Genomic DNA, 23141 nt, shown 5'->3' with positions numbered 1-23141 from the left:
TTCCTTTTCATGCAAGAAGAACCAGGGTTTTGCATAAAAGAAACCTTCTGGAAGGGGCAGGAGAAACACTTTCATGCAAGAAGGCTACTTAATTCTGTAGTTGGCACCAAAGCAGAGGTATTGTCAGTGGTTGTGGCAATGAGTCTTAACTGAGGAGACACGTTGGAACATGAGTGGGGCTTGTGCTTCCACTGTCTCTGCTGTCACAAGTGACCCTCCAGGGCCGGCGTCTCTTACCAGGGGCTTACCTGGAAAACTGAGACTTGAGCAGCAACAGAGCTAAGCTTTTTCTCACCTGGGGGACAGTAGCTGAAGCTGCGCAGGGTAATCTCCTTGCTGCATAGTCACAGTGCTAGGTGAGGAGGTAGCTAAGAGCTCTTAGGCATAGGCCTGGCTTCCTAATCCAACTCTCTGTAAGCCTTGCTGGCTATCGTACATCTTCACCCCAACAGCTGAAGGTAAATGTGCAGTTGACCTGAAACTGAGCTATGGGACACTTTTTTACAGGATCTGCAGTGTGGGATAAACCATGTTCCTAGGAAGAAAGGCGTGTACAGGCTTAGGCTCTTAAATAGCGTCTCATCAGTCTGGTTCTTCACGTTGCCCTCAGCTTGATGCCCTCCAAGACCCATTTATGGTCTGCAAAGCCTTACCCCCAGACCCTTGGCCGGCTCCCAGGGAGAGCTGCAGGAGCTGCACAGGTGGAGCATCACGGCTTCCAGTAATGCCAGCACTGGGACTGCCAGGGTGGCTGGCAGCTGGGAGGGGGCTGCTAGCGGTAGATGCTGATGGCTCTGCTTTGGACTGTCCCTTCTGGTGTGGATTAGCTGAAGGAAGATGGCTATCTGGCCATCTATGACAGTCTGGCTCACTCTTGCATAAGAGTGTTTATTTCTTTTCTTGATGGGAGCAGATGTGATCACTTCACTAGCTCAATTCCTCCCTCAGTTACACATCTGCAGCTGACTGAACTCATCCAACAAAGTCCCCAAGAGCAGAACTTGGCCTATTTGGAGCCAAATGGCTCCAAATAAATTGCCTAAACCAGCAAAAGTAGCTTCATGGTAACTTTAAAGATCGGACAAAGTTTTTTATCTTGGTGGGAGAGTAAACAGCGCCAAACCTGCTTGTGAAATTCTTCAAAAAAAAGATTGCTGTAACTTGGCCCCGCCAATTGGCAGAGGAGAGCGCGCAGACACTGGCCTGCAGAGCAGCCCTGAGCGGGGCTGCAGACAGTACTCACGGTAGCATTGCTTGCCATCGGCCCCCAGCTCGTAGCCCGGGTTACAGGTACACTTGAAGGAGCCGCGAGTGTTGAGACACTGGTGTGCACACATGGCTTGTCCCGTCAGACATTCGTTCACGTCTGCAAGAGATGAGCAGTCTATAAGCAAAGCGGGTAGAGCCACAAACCTTCTTTCAAAGGGACAACTGTTTCTATCTTCAAGTTTTTCACTGTTTTCTTGCACTCTGAGTTCTTCACTGGGGCCTGGTCCAACAAAGTAACAGAGCTAAGAGTTCAGAATTACTGCAAAGCTTCCTAGGAAATGGGATCACATGAAACTCGAGTGCTGTTCCAGCCAACTCGAGCAGGGCTCTTGGACAGACACCAACAGAGCACTTTCATGCCACCCCCCCAGAAGGCTTGTGCATCCCTCTCTCAAACTCACAAGCGCTGATAGTCACTCTGAGCACTACTCCACCCCCGACACACAGTTGTTTGTCTCCGTGAGAGCTTTGTGGGAGGCAGTTTACCTTCACAGGCCTTATTGTCGGGCGCCAGCCGGTAGCCGGGGTGGCACTCGCAGCGCGCTGTCCCGCGGTGGTTGTGGCAGCGGTGCATGCAGCCCCCGTTCCTGTCGGTGCAGGGGTTCCTCACTGCGGGCCAAAGCAGAAGAGGCAGGCTTGTTTCGCACTAATCCCAGCTTTTATTGGCATTACGTTTATGGGAGATGAGAGCACCGAGCAGTTATGCCTAGCAAAAAAAGTCTGCGATCTGTGAGGGACCGTCCTCCACCAGGCAGAAAGTCTCTGCTACTGCTTAATGCTCCATCCAGGCAGGAGGATTTACATGGTGTGATATCCTGCAAAAGGCAGGCACTAATCTGAGCAAAACCTCTCCAGCAGCAGCTTGGCATGGGCATGTCCCTCCGCAGAGATTACAGAGCGAGTACGAGGCAAATTTCCTTCAAGTGCTCCTCGCAAGAGGCTTGCCGATGCCCGACCTGCTCCGGGACCCGCACAGATCCTGCAAAACCCGGCCGACTGCTGCATTTTTAATACCCCCGTTGTTCCTTTTCCCTTAGCAACTTCACAGCTAAAGACTTCCCTCCTCCTCCTTCTCGAATGCCAACTGCTCTGAATGAGGAGATTAAACTCCTGCTCTACATCCCCTCCAGCGTCTCTCCTTCCTGCAGCCGGGAGCGGGTCAGCCAGAAAGCTGTCTGCAAGCAGAGGGAGAAGATCCCGTCCCGCTGCGACACGCTGCTCTTCCTCCTCTTTCTCAGGAGTGTGTGCCTTCATACAACTTCATTTTTGTTGGCTACACTCCTTGCGCTCTTCCTTCCCTTGCAGGATAAGCTGCGGGGTATGTCTGTGGCAATATAACACGCAGAGTTTTTACGGGAGAGGAACTCCCCGCTCTGAGCTATTTGACATCTGAGCGTGCAAGTGGATGCTCCCGGTTCCCCCCAGCTCCCGGCTGCCCCCCGAATAACGGGCCAAAGTGCAGCTCTGCCTCCCCAGCTCCCCGCGGGTGCTCGAGGGGACTCACGGACGCAGCGTTTGCCGTCTTCCCGCAGCTGGTAATTGTGCCGGCAGCGGCACTGGTGCTGCGCCAGCGTCACCTGCACGCAGTCGTGTTCACAGCCGCCGTTGTTGAGGGCACACGTGTTCACAGCTACGAGGCAAAGGGACACAACGGTCATCACCAAAATAAGGGGACCAGGGCAAACGGCGCACACTTACGCAGAGCACTGCTAATGAGGATTTAAAATCGGGTGCTGAAGCGAGAAGTTCGTGGCAAATTTTTGAAGCGTCCTCAATGGGAGCCGTTGGTGCAAAACTCAGTGCTGTGCGTAGCGCAGGGGAGAGGCCGCCCACCACCGTGCCGGAGAGGGACCTCGGGCAGGGCCCCCCGAGACGGGGACCCTTGCCTTGAAAGGTAAGATCGGCTCACCAGTGCCGGGTAGCAGCTTAAAATCGCTCTTTTCTACAACAAGAGCTCCTGAGAGGTGAGCCCAGGACGTGGGGTCTGGGCTGACACCCAGCACGCTCCCAGGCAAGCATCAGCCCCTGCGACGGGTGCCCGTGCCAGCAGGCAGGCTTCTTGCGCGGCGTTATGGCTGAAATTCTCCTAATTTTGTTCAAAGTCAGTGACTGCAGGTGCAGTGCCACCGCTAGATCAGCTTAACGACTGCTCGGAGAGAGTTGTGCTCGGGCGTATTCAGGTTTGCTTGTAACAAAATGATAGGGAACACTGAGTTTCTGGCTCCATACCATGCTAAAGACACCGATCACACAGGGCAAGGCCCAGCAGGTACCGTCAGTTCCTCTGGGAATGTTTAAGGAAAAAATGTTTTGCCATGCATTCTGCACATCCGCACTCCCACGGGGTGTAACCGCCCCCGGCGCGGTGCTTCGACTGGGAGATTTCTCCACGGGAGTCGGGACGCCTGTGCCCGTCCACACCGCCAGGAGCCGATGCTGGAACCAGCAGAGCCGGAGCGCTCGGAGATGCGCTGGCGGGAACCGTGACTTCATCCTAAGCACAGGCGGGACTGGGAATCGAGATTCCCGACTGGAGTTCCTGGCCCTGCCACAGCCTTTCTGTGTGGCCTTGCGCAAGGCGCTTTCCTGCCCAAAGGATTTCAAACAGTCAGAAAACAGAAGGTTTTGCCTAGGCTACGGCAGAAAACAGATCTTGTGACCAAACATGTGGACTATCTTCTCCTTACGCGCTTGCTATCATTAATCAGCCTTAAAATAGCCTTCTCCTCCCCTCTCTCTCTGTTCTTATAATCCGGGAGTTCTCTGCAGGATAAGCAACAAAAGCCGGATGGATGTTTCACTGGAGATGTGCGCACCTTGCAACCAGCACACGGGCAGAGTTCGCCTGCTTGTTTTTCCCAGGCTGACGCTACCCGGGAGCGCTCAGCTCGTATCCAGGAAAAAAAAAAATTGAGCTAGAAAACAAAGCAGGGAAGGACTTTCTGGAGAGGGATGCACAGACTCCGGTAGATAAGCCATCTTGGGGTAATTATGTGCCTCTAAAGGGATGAAAGTCCCCTCTTAGACCACTGTGTGTCTCCTGAGGTAGCCTACCTACTCCTTAATCGGTGAGCATCCCAAACAGACTGCTCCAAAGAGCGGCGTCCCTTACGGGAACTGGCAAATTGGCCTTTAAAGTCTCTTCATCCTCTTGGGAGACATGGATGGGCATGAAGCACATAACACATCAGAGCTGCGTGGGTGCGACGCCGCTAAAACCCGGCCACGGCCCGAGATGGAAACCCAGACCTAGTTTCCATGAGCAGAAGGGTACGATGGGTTGTGGTCTCACACCTTTCTGACCTATTTTTCAAACTCCAGAACAAAGCAATGTGCTGACTCTGAGGAATCTTACAAGAAGGCTAAAAATATCTCTAATGAGAAACATCTCTCCACGAACTAACACTTCAGGTAATCCCAGTGCCCTCCACAACCGCCGGAGCTTTGCTGGGCCGGCGAGCCTGCGGAGCACGTGCTGCCGAAAGCCTCGGCTGTTAACGAGGTCTCTGGCTCCCCGGGGCAGCGGGGTCTGGCCGACACCGCGCGGGCAGCGCGCCTGGCGGCGGGCACCAACGCCTCGTCCCAGCGTCCAAACGAGGAGATTTCCTACAGACCAAGCACTGCAAGTAATTTGATTAAGCCTCTCGTGTACGTTAGTGAAATACAAATACTCGGCACGGGAGGAAAAGAAAAAGGCAAAGCTGTATATTCTATTTTTTTCCTGCACGCGGTTCTCCTGCAAAAAATATGCCTTGACTCAGAGCTGAGGAGCTCTCTCATTTCAAACTTTTAAATACCAACGTCCCTTTGTATGCCTCTAATTAACTGAACAACATATTTGGGGGGAATAAAAGTGACTTAGTAAGGTGGAAGTACTGCCGTGCACAACATAGGGCTGGAGCAAGAACTACCAGTTTATGTTAGTTGTGCTGACATTGTGTCCTTTAATCCATTTGAAAGGAAACAACAGAAATACTCGACGTTCCTGAAAAGTTATGGGTCAGAGTTACAGTACTCAAGCTTCAGCAGAGATGGGTGGTCATTTTAAAATATTCTGATATATTAAAGTGTTTAATAACATATATTCAAAAATACCCATAAATAACGTGCTTGTTCTTCTTGCAGTGTTTTCTTTTTTTAAAAAAGTAAAACAATGCTAATGACTGCCAAAACATTCCTTCATATGGGAAAAGTACTGGGCCAATATATAACGAGCCAACACATCCTACATCTAAAATAGCCTCCCAGTATGCAGTGATTCGGATGAATTTGCAGTCTAAATAACCGCCCTCCTTGCATACCTCTAAAAGACAACTTTTCAGAGCGGAAAAAATTGAAGTCCAGGTTCTTCTTTATCATACAAAATTCAAGCAGACAGAAATCCTGTAAGGTTGGATACAGCAGACCTTCCAAAAGGATTATTTCTATGTGTAAGATCATCAACATGTCTCTCCGAGGCACAATACCCGCCCGACGCCCCACGGCAGGCGTGTAAGGATGGAGCTTTGCAATGGCAAAACCCATTCCTCAAAAGGCAGAGGAAATTTCAGACACACCTGGCAACACTTGAGCAGGGTACGGATAAGGACAAAAGGACACACGTTCCTCTACCAGCGCATCCTCCTTGGCCAAGGCCTCTAACACAACCGAGCGCCAGAACCACTTACGCAGACTTTAACCGACACCATTTGGGGATCGCTAAGAGAATGTAAAAGGTGAAGCGGCAGGAGCGCAGGGGTCTTGCAGAGCATTTTCTTTCCTCTTGTGTTTCTTTTAGTGAGGCTTATTTGCTAGCAAATGTGCTCCTCAAGACTAGTAACCCCATCTGAGCCTCCCCGTTCTGCGACTGCACATGATGACGAAGGGGCCGGCGCGCGCTGTGGGCTCAGCCATCGCGGGGACGTTCCAGACCACTACGGGTAATGGGAACCAGCAGTCCTTTTCTGCCAAGAGACTTATGTACAGGGAAGAAGTAGTCGGAATCTCAGGCTATACGGTGCTCGTAAGCTATACGGCACTCGCGGCACACGCACAATGAAAAGAGCAAAGCAACCGCGTCCTGCGGCATCCTGCAGAGCCACCTGCAGAGCACCGGCGTTTTGCTAAGACACGAACTAATTCAATTTAAAGGTCAGGAATAATAAGACAAAACAAATGAAACACGTTACAATTGTTCTGGGTGTCTTTCCACCAAAGCAAGGGCCTTCTAATTCTGGGTCTCCTTAGCTGGCTTCTTGCACAGTAACAGCCAGTAGACCTCACTGCTGGCCTTGTTCTAATTACTGCTCTTTTTTTTTTTCTGTTTACAGAACCGCTCTAAAAATATTTCCATTCCCAGATGCTTTTCCTAGCTTAACATTTCTGTGACAACGTTGCCAAATCCAGTGTCATCTTCTACATCACACAGATTTTTGTAATTAAAGCTCAGACAGATTTTCCACAGATGATATTTCATCGTCTGCAAGAGGGACGTTGCTTCCATCCCCTCGGTCTGAAGGGAGCACTGTGCTGCTGAAAGATGCTGGCTCCCACAGCCTGACCCTCGTGGGCCCAGGAAATGGATAGAAAGGGGTGAAAAGGACATTATTACTACTGGTTGCACGCGGGGAGGGTCTAGGCAGCAGCAGCCTAACCTCTCCTCTTTCCCATCCGTATCACCTTTCCAAGGAACTTGCCATCAGAAGCAGTGAGCTAACACTTCCAAAGGAAGCGTAAGCAGCTGTAACCAAAATGGAGCACGACATTCCCTTTTACAGCATCACACGAACCCACTGATTCTAACAAGCAGCTGAGAAACACCTCACTGGGCAAAGAAAAGGTCAACTTTTCTAACGCATGCAAGTTGCCTGGGCAATGCCTGCGGATTAAAAACCTCTGCGAAGTACACGCAGACCACTACCCTCCGTGCACGTAGTTCAAGCCCACACAACCTTTACGGCACAGTCCTTCTGTTCACTGTATAAATCGCTGCTATATTTTGAGATTTCTTCGTTTGAAGTACTCATAATATAAATAGGGATACATCGTGTAATCCCAAACCGATTTATTCTAACCTCAGACAATTTCCAGAAACATGTTGTGTGTTAATACAGACCATCTCTCTACTCTGCAGGCCAACAAAAGCAATTGGCTCAGATTAAATTCTCTGCCTTGGACCGGAGTTCATAGCTCCAGAGAAACAGTGGAGAAGGACCTGAAGATGTCAGCCTCCTGCCTCCTGCCCATGTGGTTCTGATAAAGAAAGAGGTAATTTCAGGACGTCCAATGACTCTTTTTGTTCTGTTTCACTTTCAATAGAAATGTCTGCTCTTTCCCCCCTCCCTTCTGTATTAAAATCCTCAGTAACTTGCTATATTTGAACTACAAAGATGCAAGTGATGGGGCAGATGTAGCGTTCGTGAAGGAAGCGATCCCAGGGTGCGAGGGGACACCGGGAGTCTGCTGTCATCAACCGCCCTTGATTCTCCGGGCGATGCCAAAGATGAGATTTAAGAATCCCCTGCTGGACTGTGCACAGAGCCAAGCTCTGCTTACGCTGTAAAAGGTGCCAACACCCTCCAAGAAAAACGCTTTTAAAGGCAAAATATCTCTCCCAGTCCTACAAAACACAAGTGCTAATCTTAACAGCTCTTTATCTGGAGCCGCAATACGCTCCATAAGGAATTGCTTTTAAAGGTGCCCAAGTAATTTCTGAAAACTTTTGCTGATTTTTGCCTGCATTGTGCCGTGCTTTACCCTCTGCAATCCTAAACACAGAGGTGCCAACAAGTACCACGGGTGCAAAGCCCTCAAAAGAAAGTAGCAAAAGATTTTACCTGTTTTCCAATGCTTTGACATCGTCAGGAAGAAAATAGGCTTCGACTTCCCACTGCAAGCTTGGAGTAAAAGTTCAGCCGGAGGGTGGACAAGGCCCGCTGGCCCCGAGCCGCCCCGGGAGCTGAGCCCCCCGCGCTCCCCGGGTTAACAGCCCCCAGGCTCCGCAGGGGAACACTGGAGCGCCCGGCTCCGGGCAGATCCACTGAGTCTTTGTGGGTTTTGTGGGGATCGGAAAACATTTAAAGAATTAGACCCGTGGTTTTACAGACCTTAAGTAGAAACGTCAGGGCAATAGTCCTTTTCTGCCTCCCAAGCGCTTTCTGCCCTGCGTTGCTGGGGCTGCCAGCAGCCCCCTGCAGCCCCTCTCCGTGCTGGACCCAGCGCCGCGCTGCAGCCTCCCCCCAGCCCAGCGCCAGCAGCCGCCACGGGCAGAGCCGTCCTGGAGCAGAGGGGAATGGATGGGAGACTCTTGCCGTCTCCAGTTGTCTTTATTCCTATCCGATCCCATTTTTTTAGCGGCTTTTTTTTTTTTTTCTGTTTTATCAGGAAAAAAATCTTACTTGTCCAGCAAAGTTAGAGGATACCTCCAACTTGAAGAGAACCACATCTTTTATCAGCGTACCCAATCCCTCGGAGCCATGCAGGGAAAAAAAAAGATAATCTTGGCTGCAGTCCATCAGTGCCTGGAACTTCACAGGAGTGAAGAAACGTGGCTCAGGGCTTCCTGAGCAAAACCCACCGCCTCTTGCTCCCCGCAGCCCCAGAAAGCAGCTGCCAGGCACCGCACCGTCCCCAGTCCATGTCCTTGCAAGGGAGGCTCCCTGCCCAGACACACACACCTCTGCCCGGCACAGCATCATGCTGCAGCTCTGGCTTTGCTGTACACCACAACCCATCTCTTCGTAGGTACCAACGCAACAGCTATAGAGCAGTTCGTTAGCGGGGAGAAGCTCAGCTGTCTAATTGTACCCACAGAGAGAGGCTATCGCATCCCCTTTCTGCACAGCCCTCACCCAGCCTCCAACGCACCAGTGAGCTCCTCCGCTCCGGAGGGGACACCGGGGGCTCCTCCACTCCTGGGGACATGGAGAGATCCTCTGCTCCAAGGGAGACAGCGAGAGCTTCTCTGGTCCAGGGAGACATGAGGAGCTCCTCCCCTCCGGGGGGACATGAGGAGCTCCTCCACTGGGGGAGATATGGAGAGTTCCTACATTTGTGGGGGGACACAGGGAGCTCCTCCACTCTGGGGGGACAGGAGAAGCTCCTCCGCTCCAGAGGGGGACACCCTGCTGTGGGTCCCCAACATGCCCATGGCTGTGGTAGGCGCCTGCGCTCTTTTCCACCACCCAGTTGTGTTGCTCGCCCTGCCTGTTACAGCTGGCATTTAGCACCAGGAAATCCCGTCCCCATCCCGGCGGTGCTGGGAAAGCGCTCCTGGCACCCGACGATGGCAGCGAGGCCGCCTGCCTGCGCCCCGCGGTCGCTGCTGGTGACTCGTGTCAGGAATGCTGGCTTAATAAAAACCGTCTGATTTCCAAGATCAAGTCAGAGCAAAGCCTCTGACTTCGCACTGTAAATATTTACGTAGACTGAGCACTAAAGGAAAGAACCACTTGCACGTACTTGTGGAGACACCACAGAAAGCGAGCACACGCTCAAGGGCCCGGGATTACTGCGATGTGACCCGCAGAAAGCCACACAGATGGACCGCACGCTGCTGCCGGGCTCCTGGGCTCGTGTCCGAGCATCGGCAAAGGCCAAGAACAGGAGAGCACATCCCGCTGCAATGACCAAACCCAGCCGAGAACATCCCCTTGGTGGTCTCCACGTTGTCACCAGCCGCGGTGCTTCCCTTGCCTGGGCTCTGCTCGGGGTGGGCTCCTTCCAGGGGCACAAATAGCCTGTACTTACACTAATCAGAGCTGTGTGAACTCCAGCCCCGCGGTGCTGGGCTCCTCCAGGGGGAAGAGCTGCTGGGCTCCGGCACCGAGAACCACCTACGGAATCCATAGGGGCAGAAAGGGGCAGTCGGGGCATGTGGGCACCCGTGGCATGAGGCGACCGTACATCTGCGGGTACATAAACACCGTGGGCAGCCATAAGCACCAGCAGAGGTGTAACCTCCAAGTCTGTGCTCTGTTCTGCCCTTTAACAAGAAAAATAAGTTCACTTCCACCCCTCTACGCAACCGGCTTAATAGGTTAGCGCAGAGCTATTACGAAGGCGTGTGATATATATATAGACATTTATGTCACAAAAGTGTAAAGAACAAAAGCCACCCGTCCTGAAGCAAGAAAGCCAGATTGTTAGGTCTGCTCTGTTGTTATTTTAGAAGCAGTTTTTGGACAATTATGCAGCGGGAGTTTCCACCCGCCCTGCCTGCTCTGCATCCGCTGCCCCGCGCGCTCCGGGGACAGCGGGGACACGGGCACAGCTGGACTCGTGCAGCTCCTGCCCGCTCCGCTCCCCACGGCATCCCCAAACCGCCCCGGCTCCCCGCCTCGGGAGCAGGTCGGGTTTCACGAGCAGAGACCCCTTAATTTTGGCAGATGGATTCCAACGCTGTGCGCAGCCCGGCAAATACTTGCTCAGACGTTTAATGCAAAGCAGGTTTGCGGGGCTCGGCGCGCGGAGTGGGGAAGCCCTGCCTGCCCCGCTCCGCACACGGCAGCCCCACGAGCAGGTGAGCCTGAAGAGCAAAAGCAGAGGATGGAACCTGCTTTTAAGCCAGAGATTCCTCCCTGTAGTTATGCCTTTGTTACTTTCTTTGGAAATTGTTTCACCTTCTGGGGCTGACCCTGCTGAGAACACCAGAGCTCCCCGATGGCTGGCTCATGCTCTATTCTATGAGGCGGAGGCGGCAGAATCACCACAAAAAAGAGAACTACATATTATAAAGACACCCATTAAATGACAGACCGCACGCACGCTTCCGTGCAAACAGTAGCGATGCGTAGCCATGCCGCCAGTTCTCGTGCTCAGTGCTAGAGCGGCGGGCTGGGAATGGTGGCTTTGTTTATTTGCCATCCTTTTGCTTCTGGATTTTCCCAGCGAAATACAGGGCACTCGGTGAACCCGCACCCCAAGCGCAGGTCTCGCTGCTCTCGTTAGAGTATCGTCAGCTGCAGACGGACGCGCAGCCTGTGCTGCTCTGGGCATGGCGGGTACCATGGCCTTAGATGGCTCTTTCTTCTGCTCACATCGCCACTCCCAGCTGGCACACACAGCCTCGCACCGGCATTTTTAGCAAACTTTGGAACGTGACTATACTCGGAGAAAAACCAGCAAATGGCCTTTGTAATACCATCGCCCGGGAATTCTTTCCACTTGTATGAAAATATCCCTCAAAAAATGGAAAAATGTGTCAAATAAAGCCGTGAGGGAGAAGGGGTTTAATAAAAACAAGAGCAGCAGCAGATGCTGGAAGGCAGGCTCCAAGCTCCACCCTGGGGTTTCTGAGCCTCTAGTTTGGGGCAGGCAAACAACAGTATTTGAACAAACTGGCCCAGAAATCAGCTGCAAGCCAGAGCTGGCATCGGAACGGCAGCGTCTGGACACGCGCCATCCAAGCGGACGCACGACCAGCATCCCAGGGAAGAGGGTTTGAGATTGTTACGGCCACAGCTCCACACACAGCCAGGCTTATTTTCACTTGTTTGTCACACCTGGTGCCTCCCATGCGGAGTAGGGAAATTAGCTGAGGTTAAAAATGACTGACTTGAACCTTTTCATAATCTAGTTGAGGTATTTGTTCTGAAAATGGTGTATCTGATACACCCTGCATCAAAAGCAGAAGCACCAAAGCACTGGACGACGCTGCTCCTGAACCAGCATAAACAGGAGCTGCAAAGAAGTCAAAATTGTCCGTGTCCACACTGAAGAACCGCAAATGTCGTGAACCCAGCAACAGAGGTGTGTTAGGGAAGACCACCAAGATCCTGAGAAACAAAGGACCACGCAATCCACCACCGACACCTCAAATTGCCTGCACGTGCCGGATGGGGCGGGGAAGCCAAGGGAAGCATCTTCTGTACAATGCCACGCGTTTGCAGGCAGGAAAAGGGCTACGAAGAATTAGAGATTCTCATGAAATTCAAACCCATGACTTACCAATGCAGGTCCTGCCGTCTGTGTGCAGGCGAAAGCCTGGCTTGCACTCGCAATAATAAGATCCCAGGGTGTTCACACATCTGTGCTGGCAGCCCCCGTTGTGGACCTGGCACTCATCGACATCTGCGAGAGCAAAGGCAAAGGGGGAAAAAGGTTCAGAGAGGTGGGCACGATGGTACCTGGGGCCAGGAGTATTTATCCTCTGCTGACTGACTCCAGATTGGAGGAGCGAATGCAGAAGGAACAAGATTGCCATTTTGTTATGTTTAATCAGGCAAGCTGTGTAAGAAATTTCAAGGACAGGCATGCGATCGGGGGGGGGGGGAAGCATCTTATTTGTCAATCAGCATAAACCATCCTTCATCTCGTTCACCTCACAATGGTCACTTTTGCCACTTGCTCAAAGATTGACGAAAATTTTACACGTTATGCGTTGAAAGGAGGCGGGGTTAGTCCATTTGGTCCTTATACGAATGGCGGGAGCAACCACCAGCCATTTCAGGCCGGGGCGACCGGCAGCAGCAGGTTCCTGCCCCGCTGGGTCAACCTCCTCCTCTTCAGTGGAGAAGCTGCTTCCCCTGAGCTCAGCCCCCTGCCAAAGGTGAGGGGCTTCACCGTCACATTTCTCACCTCAGTGCTTTGCAAAGCATTTACGCCATTTCACGCCATTTACGCCCCAAACTGCCTTGACCTGCTGCTGAAATGCAGCAAAATGTGGGGTATCGGGTGGTAAACTGCACTCAGAATTGCTGCGCATCGCTGGAGACGAGACAGAAAACACGATGATACCCAAGAGAAAGTTATTACAATGGATCAATTGGATGATTAGCAAGGATTTGGTCATAATTATACGATACTTAAGAACATGGTGAAGTCCAGCTTGACCCCAAAATACAAACGGGGAGCCTCTGACCGCGGGTGCCCAGCGCTCTCCCCCAGCTCCACGAGCAGGCAGCCGCTCCCCCAAGAAGAAACCCACTTGGCCAACAGCACTCTGCATCTCCATTTCTGCTGGTAAAACCACAGCCCCTCGGACAAACGGCAGTCTCTGAGCCAGAAAAATCTTCTGCCAAGTGCTGAGCAATCTTTCCAGAGCTGAAATGGGAACTCGCCCATGAGTTCTTGGTAAAAAAAAATCCCGTTACATTTTACTATCAAAGCTTCAAAACCAGGGAGGTAGACGGCAATGTGTTACTGAAAGGGAGACTCATTCCCGTTTCACAGACCTTAAATTGCCTTTCAGTGCTGGGAATAACTTCCAGAACTGAGAAGAAATGTAAAAAGGTCGGGAGCGCCCAGCTACATGGTGCTAACTAAGATGCGTATCAGAAGCTTGTCAAAGGCAATTTGAAGTTTCTGAGACATAAGACTCCTTCATATGGCTATAATTAGAAAAAATAGAGATGTTTGTGGATATAGCAGCAGAGTTCCTTAAGTCCTGCCATTTGTGTGTGTGTGTGTACACGTACGCACGTAGACTACCTGGCAGACTGGAAAGGATCAGACAAAGATCCTTTGGCGTGATCCAAAGGTCAGATGGAGGAGCCCCACTAAGAGCAGAACAGCCACCCAGCAATTCCTTTTCCCCTGGAGAGAAAACACCAGTAGCTTTGTGTCTCTTAGGGCTTCTGAGCACTTTTTGCCCTTTGTGAAGACGCCTTCAGCACGCACAGCTCTCCCCCGCCGGCACGGCGGAGCAGCAGGACGGTACGGAGCCAAGCCGAGCAACGAACCAGTGCCTGTTTCATCAACGACTGTTACTAATGAGATAAAGAAACATTTCCCCAATGAATCACGGCAGGGTGTTGCCCCTGCCCGTGTCTTTGCACGCCGGCGGCGCAAATACCTGCTGAGGCCTCCCCCTTGCTCTGCCAGCTCGCCCGAACCCCGCTGCGGTGGCAAAGTGCATCGAAAACCACAGGAAAAGGGAGAAATGCCACCTTGCCTGAAGCCAGTGTTAAAATCTTACATTAATTCCATTCATTTTACGTTAATCGGATTAATTGCCAACGCAATCGGCTAGCAGCAAGCAAAGGGACTGGGTCAGGGAAGAAGTGGGAAGCGAAGTGGGAGAGGTGATGCTGCTGAGCTACACAGTAGTAACAAAAAAATGCTCGTTTTCTCTGCATACTTTTCTTTAGAAGGTTTCTCACTGCTTAAAAAGTTAAACCCAAAGGATCGGGGCACAGGAAAATGGCCCTCTGGCCCTTTCTGCCCCAGCGATGGCCAGGGAACCCACGGCCTCGACTTCTGTCCTGCGCAGTGGCCGTACAAGGCTCCTGCTTCAGAGCTCCCCATCGTACCCACCGTCTGCATTAACCCCGCAGAAAGTGACGGCTTCTGGAATGCCAGGCCTTTGCTCATTCGGAAGGACTGCGGATTCCTTCTTTGAGCATTTCAGAAGGTTTTGGTATTTTCTTCCTGTTTTTTCCATAAGACTTAATTTTTAAAGAAAGGAAAATGAACAGATTTTTGAGGTGAAACATAAGCTTTAAGTGATGCTCTCCAAAGAGTAACCCAAATCCAAACCAGCTTTTCAGGGCAGGGGGAAAAAATGCTGTGGCATGAATCTGAGATGCCTGTCAAAGCAACCTAGCCCAAATTAAATCATTTTCATCTGCGAAGGCTTGACACAATTTGGATGCTACGGAGCCCTGGAGCCCCAGCTGCGCTCGCTGCTCGTGGGGCAGGGCAGCGAGCCCCAGCCCTTGAACTCGGGCGACGGCCCAAGCTCCATCGCCCACTGGAAGGGGGATGACTCCAGGGAAGGACACTGGTCTCCCCGCAGCTACCTGGGGCCAGAAGAAAGGCACCGTCCCAAACTTGTGCGGTAGAAGCCTGGGCACAGCAATTTTTCCCCTTTTTTTAACATCTCTATGGGCAGAATTAGCTATTCATACACAGAATTGGCTCGGTTCAGCCAAAGGTCTACCAGTCTTAAACACGGAGTGAAATCTGGCCGATACACCGAGCCTGTGAGCATGGGCCCAGCACGCAATAAATTGCTCGGTTTGTGCAAAAGTGTAAGCACATAGAAATGCTTTTCAGTGAGACTCTGATCTATTGTGTCTCTAGGAAGTGCTGGAGAACAAGAAAAATAGAACAAAACTAAAGAAAAGACTGTTTGATGAAGGAATAGAGATAAACAGTTATCATGAATTATGATGATTATTCCCAGAAATTACAAAAGCTTGCCTTGAGTAAAACTGCTCTGTAATTTTCTGGCAGACCAATTTTTCTATTGGAAAATGCTGCTGAAAAAAAAAAAAAAATCACTTCTTTTGCCTAAAAGCAACACAGCAATTTCTATTCTGCAGGAAATATTAAACTTCCATTTTGACGAGGACCAGCGTTTTCTATTTTGAATTTGGTGAAGAATAGGAAAACTGGGGTTTGGGAATATTCTATATAAAGCAATAAAGTTCTTTGGTCTGGATTTAAATGACTATTCCACTGCTTCCCTTCAACTCTAATCTGAAACCGTAGAGAATTTACCATCCAAAAAAGTTAGTGATGTGTTGAATAAACTTCTTGCTTTCACCCCATTACTCATACTCAGTAATTATACATCTCCTCTCTAAATATCTCTTCTTCCCCCTTTGTGCTTTTCACCCTCTAAATCTCTGTAATTAGAGAGGGCTGTCCCCACCCCGGAGCCCCCCCTGCCCCGTCCCACCTCGGCCCGGGAAAGCGGCCAGTCCTTCCTCGCGCCCCGGCTGCAGAAACCCCCTCGCCTCCACCGTCCTCGGGACCCGCTGCCTCCCGTTTTCCCTCCCGGAGCCTCGCTTATCTCCTTCTGCAGCAACAGAGAAGACTTTTGGACATGTGCTACTCGATGGCGTGACTGAAATGAAACGTCCCATCCTTCGCACCCCTGACGGGAGGGCACCAGCAGCATCCAGGACCAGGCTGGACGGGGCTTGGAGCAACCTGGGCTGGTGGGAGGTGTCCCTGCCCAGGGCAGGGGGTGGCACTGGGTGGGCTTTAAGGTCCCTTCCAACCCCAACCATTCTATGATTCTGTGATCCCCCAAGAAATCTTAGGTTTGTGTCTCTGGAAACAACACACCTGTGCAATTTGCCCAAACAAGTTCAAACTCTGGTTTGAGCACACAGAGAGAAGAGGCACCAGCTGGGCAGATGCTCTACGGAGAGCTTGTATTTTTTCTGGTGGGGAGCAGTTCCCTCCCAGGGCCAGCACCAAGTGTCGCGGCGAAGGGCCACCTTGCCCTCGCTGCTTGTCTTGGCAGTACAAAGACCCCAAAATCTACGTGACGCTCTGCGAGACGCGGTTTGTGGCACGCCGAGGTTATTTTCCTATTGGAGAGCTGACAAAATCTGGATTAAATTAATATGCCAAAGAAAGAAAATTAGAAGCATACAGGCTTCTAATGCATGCTGCAGGATGGTAGCTGACACCGAGCAGCCCAGAGCCACACCAGGACGGACCACGCCGAGCCCACGGGCACGGATCGGGCAGCGGATACCGGCCAAAGCCCACCAAGACAGACACGAAACCCAAACCCAGCGAGAGCCTGGGAGTGGGAGCCGGGTTATTGGATAGAGGAACTCCTCTGCTGCGTAAGGGAACCGGAGTTCACGTCCTCACCTGCAGGGAAGCAGCTGATGCTCTCATCAGCCTCTTCCCCAAACAGAAACAATCCATCGGACCTCAGATACCGGCTACATGGACCAACGGGGCAATGCTGCAATCGAATGCAGGGAAGGTGAACACAAGACCAAGAAAAAGAGGAGGGTGCAAGGAGAGGACTTTGGTTAAGTGCACTCCCTGACCACGCACAGGTCCTTCAAGAAGAAATACTGATTTATCTCCAACAAAAGCTCCATGTCAGAGGAAAGAAAGTGGCAACAGCAGCACTGCAAGTTACTAAATATTTGGTGGAGAGGCAGTTTATCTCCTCTGAAAGGCTGAGGAGGAGGAGATGGATCCCAGCTGGGAGCAGAGGCAGCAGATACGCCGCTGAGGTTCACTCTATCTGGCTAAAGAGCAGTGCCAGGCTTTAATCCCAGCGGCAATTAGCCTGGATTACAGAGCAGGCCTGCAGGGAAAAGGTTAATTAAAATCCATCAAGATGAGCATGTGTGGGATTTAGGGACTTTATCTTTCCGGTACCAGTTTGTTAAAGCCAATTCAGCAATTTTAAAGAAGTAAAGAGACTGGAAGGACATGAACCAACGCATGGGTGCCCAGAGCCGAATGCTCCTGGGTGGAGGAGCACAGGGTGACCGCGACGGCCCCACGCCACCGACACGGCTTAGAAAATCAGGGTGCAGAAGGGTGCCATGATGTGTTAGAAGGGAAAAGTTATTCCACACTCCCCTCCTAGACCGTGCAGACAGGACTCAGCAACGGCAAGGTCCAGCAGTGCAAGGGAGAGGAGGTGCAAGGTCCAGTGCAAGGTCCACCAGGGCAAGGGAGCCGTGGGAGAGGACGATGCCTTATCCCCCCCTCTCTGCGAATTCAGACGCCCTCCCTTCCTCCAGGACGAGGGCGAGGAAGAAGAGTACCTGCCTCGGGCTGGTCTCGGCTTGGAATCCCAGTGACTCAGATTCAGAGGAAAGAAGAAAGGTCCTTTTGGGTGGTCAAAATGCCTCCACGCCCTCAGTTTTCATCTTGTTGTGAAACAGGCATTTGGGAAAGCCTTGAAGGCTCCTAAAATGCTCCACAGAGTTACTTGGGCTGGCATTCCTTCCGCTGCAGCCTCTCCCAGGCAGATGGAGATGCCCGCAGCTTTCCCAGGCTACCTGCGCCATCCTCAGCAGCAGCAGTTTCCAAAGGCACTGCAGGAACAGAGGCACCGGTTTTACAATAATCTGATGCAGTGAAAATGTACCAGGGAGCTATTTTGCCTCAGTCACTTGCTTTGTCCTCAGCTCACCTTTTTTTTGCCTTCAAGCGCAGCAGCCGGGAGGGTCTCGTTGGTGCTCACGTTTCTGTCTCTGGCTGGTGCTGGTGTGAGGCATTACTCAGAGCGGAGCAGAGGTGCACGCAACAACAAGCAGGCAGCCTGCTCCTGACGTGCTGCTGCGCTCACCCTCTCAAACCTTCTTTCGGAGCTTTGTTTTACCCGGCTTCTCCCTGCAGGATGTCGTTTTGGATAGCAGACGTCCCTGTGCAGAGGCACGTCGGTGTGGTCCCCGCGCCGGGCTCTGGAGCCAGCCCCACAGAGGCAAACGCAGACACGGACCTGGCAACGGCACCGACCGACGGCAACGCAGGTCGCTGCAGAAGGAGCTCACAGGCTACTGGAAACCATACAGTCAAACAAAAGCCACCAGCTACGCTCTATGCTGTTTTCTGACATACTTTAGAGGATCACAGAGAGAATATCGAGGTACCAGGTCGACTTCCCCGTGGGGATTTAATGCAAGTCCCCAGCAGAGCTCAGTGCTCTCTCCTGTAAAGGTTCACTGTACAAGGACATAATCCATAGCACTGCAATTAGCCACTCTGCGCTAACACGCGCATCCAGCAGAGCACTGTTTGTACACAGAACGCATTTTAAGGCACTCAAGACCTCGGTGAAATGTACACCGCTATTACCCAAAACACCCCTCCACCCAGACGATAAGCCTGCTGGGGAAAGGCACGTCCTGCGGCTGGCTGTGCTCGCTTCGCTCTTGCAGAGGGAAGAAACTCGTCTGCGTAGAAGCGTGCGCTGCCTGGGCTGGCAAACGGGACGCGCTCCACGTAAAAATCATACGGTCAAGAGAACGGCTGCTACCTGTCGAAGAGAAGCTCAAGGAGCGAAGGTAAAATCACCAACCAAACGCATGGTAATACCAAATTTCGGATGAGCAGCGTGTCTGTGATTGTCTCCTCTGCCCTGCCAGCTGCAGAGGTGACGCCAGGTTCCCGCCATCCAGCTCCCACTGTCCCACACGCCGTGGGGTGTCCGCCTGCACGCGGGGGGGCTGCGGAGCAGGGACACGTCTCCAGGGAACCCCCCCAACACCTTCTCTCAGGTCACGTCTCCTGAGCACCTACTTGCACTGAAAAATTCCCTGAAAAATTATCTCGTTTCTTGTATCGACACCCACAGAGAAGGTCCAGACAGCGCCTGTGGCAGGGCAGGGACACGCCAGCAGCTCCGAGCGCTCCCGGAAGAGTGGAGGCCAAAACCCCAGCGCCCCGCCAGTGCCTGTCAGCGACGTGCGCAGAAAAGGCTGGTCCTGCCGGAGCAGAGAACCGAGGTGTTGACCCGCGTCGCCTTCACCCCTCCGTCTGCCCGGTCTGTCAAAGGTACCGTGCAGAGGATGGGTATTTCGTGCAGTAACGTGCCAAAAATTCACTTGTTCTCAGGGGTGGAAAGAGAGAAGGATATTTTTTCTTGGGGTTTTTTTTGCCCTTTTTTTTTTTGTTGTTGTTGTTGTTCTCAGCTGGGTGGGCCTGAAGGCCGTGGTGAGTTGGATTGGGTTTGGTTTGTTTTGCAATCGGCACCTACTTTATAAACTATGTAAGAATATTAGACATAACTTAGAAAGACACATCTGGCTTAAGTGACAGACTTTGGCTTGCAAAGGTCCAGAAATGAGGATGAAAAGAAGACGAAAAAACCCAGGCTCCTGGGAAAGGGGCCACAGAGATGACACCCTTTGCAGTAGATACAGTGCCCTCTTCCCCCAGGCGCAGAGGAAGGCTAGCCAAAAGGCCTGGGGGAAGGCGCTTTGCTTTTCCAGTTGAAGCTTTAAACTACTTTCTTCCTGAACGGGAGCAAAACACCTCGGCCTTGCAGACTGAAAGGTATCTCACAGCAAAGTCAGGGCAGACCCCGAGCGGGCACGGAGCCGCCCGTCTGCGGAGCCGAGAGAGGCAGGATGAGGGTCGGGACCAGGTGCACCAGGCGGTAGGGAAGGGAAGGGAAGGCGGGAGGTTCACATTCCAGACACAGAGCTGGATCTCAGGAGCTTGTCTTGGAGAAGTCACACGAGACAATGTGGTTGAATGGAGACAGCAAATGCAATCCGAGTTCGAGACAAACATCTCATCTCTAAATAACAAAACAGCAACTCACCCCCACTGCCCCATTTCTGGCACATCTCACAAATCCACTGATATCACTTTTATAATCGACTGCTTGGGGCATTTATTTATTAGGATTATCTCATGATGAGATAATGCATTCCTTGATGGCTACATTACTCACAGGCATCCAAAGTCTTTAGTGAACTTTGCATATTCTCCATTATTTCCTAAATCTTCAGGCAACCTCAAGCTTTACCTGCTGCTCAGTCAGCTGAGCACCCCAACTGGTGTGTGTGTACTTACACCTCGCTCAGCGTCCCCATCCAGCATCACACATGAGCCAGTGCACATAAACGTTCAACAAAAGCTATTGGAAAATGGCAAAAAGGTATTTATTGCCTCCTTGCAGTGCTTGATACAGTGCAGCATAAAGTGCAAGTTTCATTTAAAAAAAAAAATAAAAAAAATAGAAAAGTACACCTATCAACCACAGGGAAGAACTGTGTATTTTGCACCTTACTGCCTGCGAAATGGAAATACAGAAGTCGATCGTTTACCTTCTGGTATGCTGCAATATCCATCCGCTATTAGCAGACACCGTCCATTAATGCTCTGACTGTCTGAGGGGATGCCGACGTGCTGGGGTACCCTCACCACGTGTGCGACGGGAGAACAGAGCGACTCCAGCCCCTCCACCTCCATGGGGAGCTCAGGCTGGCCAAGCCCTATCCGCACCGCAACGGGCTGGAGACGCCTCTGTTGGGAATTTGCTCCCAGCAGACACTGGTGAGTGCGAACGCTCGGGTGCAGAGAGGTGAGCTGTGAGACTCCTCTGGCTGCATCTCCCACGCGCTCCCCAGCTCCCGGCTCCGGCCGCTGCTGCCAGAGCATTCCCCTTAGGCGTGAAACGCCACTGAGCACTACCGAGCTCTGTCCTTTGCGAGACTCCACTATACAGCACTCACACAACCAGACGCGCTCGGATAGTCTCTCAGAGAGAAAGGCAGATTTTTTTCATGATGAAACAGTATCATATTTCATTTATTACCCTGGACCGGGGTGAGATTCTTTGGAACTGAGGAAAAAAACCTAATCAACATACCCTAAAAAAATGCATACATTTGGTTTTTAAAGAATATTGCACAGTGGCTCTCTTTAACTGAGCCACACCGCTGCACAGCAGCTGATGGAAAGAAACAAGAGTTTTCTTTCCCCCTCTGCCACCGGTGACTTTTCAGAACGACAAATCTGCCGGAGGCAGCCTGTGCCTATAGTCACGCGAAGGGACGACACAAACACAGGCGGACGTACAGCCAGGTCACCAGTTCGTGACTTTAGTGGCTGCCAGCCCGGGACTCCCACCCGGCAGCAGCAGACCCCTCCCGAGGCAGAGCCCTGCAGAGACCCCCAGCCCGGCCACCAACCGGCCACCAACCGGCCACCTACCCGGCCTCCGCTCGCCGTGCCCAGCGCCGTACCCCGCACGCCCCAGGTAACAGGGGTAGCAGCTTCTCCAGAGGTAGTGGTAGTGACTGCCAGCGGTACCGGGGATGCCACCCAAAAAGCCGAAGCAGCACAGCAGCATCCAGAGCCGCCCCCGCTCCCGTCCCATGATGGAAAGCTCACGGGCATCCAGACGGGGGAAAAAAAACACGGAAACGACCCCACAAAACGCAGACGAGAAACGGAGACGAAACGCTGCCGAGCTGCAGGAGCCGGGGGGGGGCGGGGGGGGGAAATCCACCGAGCGCAAACAAGCCCAAAAGCGAAGGGAGCGCGGCGGCGGTGCGCGGGGCGGCGCGGAGGAGCGGCTCCGGCGCGGACGGGCGGTCCCGCTCCGCGCCGCCCCCGCCCGCAGGTACCGCCAACCCCGGCGGCACCCCTGTCCCCCCAGCATCACCCCTGTCCCCCCCCCGGCATCACCCCTGTGCCCTCCGCCGCACCCCTGTCCCCCCGGCATCACCCCTGTCCCCCCCCCGGCATCACCCCTGTGCCCTCCACCGCACCCCTGTCCCCTCCACATCACCCCTGTCCCCCCCCCCGGCATCACCCCTGTGCCCTCCGCCGCACCCCTGTCCCCTCCACATCACCCCTGTCCCCCCCCCGGCATCACCCCTGTGCCCTCCGCCGCACCCCTATCCCCCCGGCATCACCCCGGCCCCTCCACATCACCCCTATCCCCCCTGCGGCACCCCTGTCCCCTCGGCATCACCCCTGTCCCCCCGGCATCACCCCGGCCCCTCCACATCACCCCTATCCCCCCTGCGGCACCCCTGTCCCCTCGGCATCACCCCTGTCCCCCCCACATCACCCCTATGCCCCCCCAGCATCACCCCTGTCCCCTCTGCAGCACGCCTGTCCCCCCTGGCATCACCCCTGTCCCCTCCATAGCACCCCTGTCCCCTCTGCATCACCCCTGTCCCCCCACATCACCCCTATCCCCCCCCAGCATCACCCCTGTCCCCTCTGCAGCACGCCTGTCCCCCCTGGCATCACCCCTGTCCCCTCCATAGCACCCCTGTCCCCTCTGCATTACCCCTGTCCCTCCAGCATCACACCTATCCTCCCCGACATCACCCCTATCCCCCCGGCGGTACCCCTGTCTCCCCCCAGCATCACCCCGCTCCCCTCTGCAGCACCCCTGTCCCCGCGGCATCACCCTGGCCCCTCCACATCACCCCTATCCCCTTCGCAGCACCCCTGTCCCTCCCCCGGCGTCACCCCTGTCCCTTCCACAGCACCCCTGGCCCCCCGGCATCACCCCTGTCCCCCTGGCAGCACCCCTGTCCCCTCCTCATCACCCCTGTCCCCCTGGCAGCACCCCTGTCCCCTCCTCATCACCTCTGCCCCCCTGGCAGCACCCCTGTCCCCTCCGCAGCACCTCTGGCCCCCCGTCATCACTCCTGTCCCCTCCACATGACCCCTGCCCCCCCAGCATCACCCCAGGCCCCTCCGCCACC

The 23141-nt window shown here is 53.2% G+C and overlaps 1 protein-coding gene across 1 annotated transcript in view; it reads right to left on the bottom strand.

Moving 5' to 3' along the window:
- The window catches only part of MEGF6 (multiple EGF like domains 6), a 109020-nt gene that overhangs the window by 30899 nt on the left and 54980 nt on the right, over positions 1-23141 (bottom strand). Inside the window, exons 5-8 of the mRNA XM_063353753.1 lie at positions 12196-12318; positions 2774-2899; positions 1756-1878; positions 1244-1366 (exon numbers count right to left, since the gene is read on the bottom strand). Coding sequence (XP_063209823.1) covers positions 1244-1366; positions 1756-1878; positions 2774-2899; positions 12196-12318 — 495 coding nt within the window. The remainder of the gene's footprint in view (positions 1-1243; positions 1367-1755; positions 1879-2773; positions 2900-12195; positions 12319-23141) is intronic.

Source organism: Chroicocephalus ridibundus, chromosome 16, assembly GCF_963924245.1.
Source record: "Chroicocephalus ridibundus chromosome 16, bChrRid1.1, whole genome shotgun sequence".
Taxonomy (NCBI): domain Eukaryota; kingdom Metazoa; phylum Chordata; class Aves; order Charadriiformes; family Laridae; genus Chroicocephalus; species Chroicocephalus ridibundus.
The sequence above is the reverse complement of the archived record's forward strand: the minus strand, read 5'-3'. Positions and strand labels throughout refer to the sequence as shown.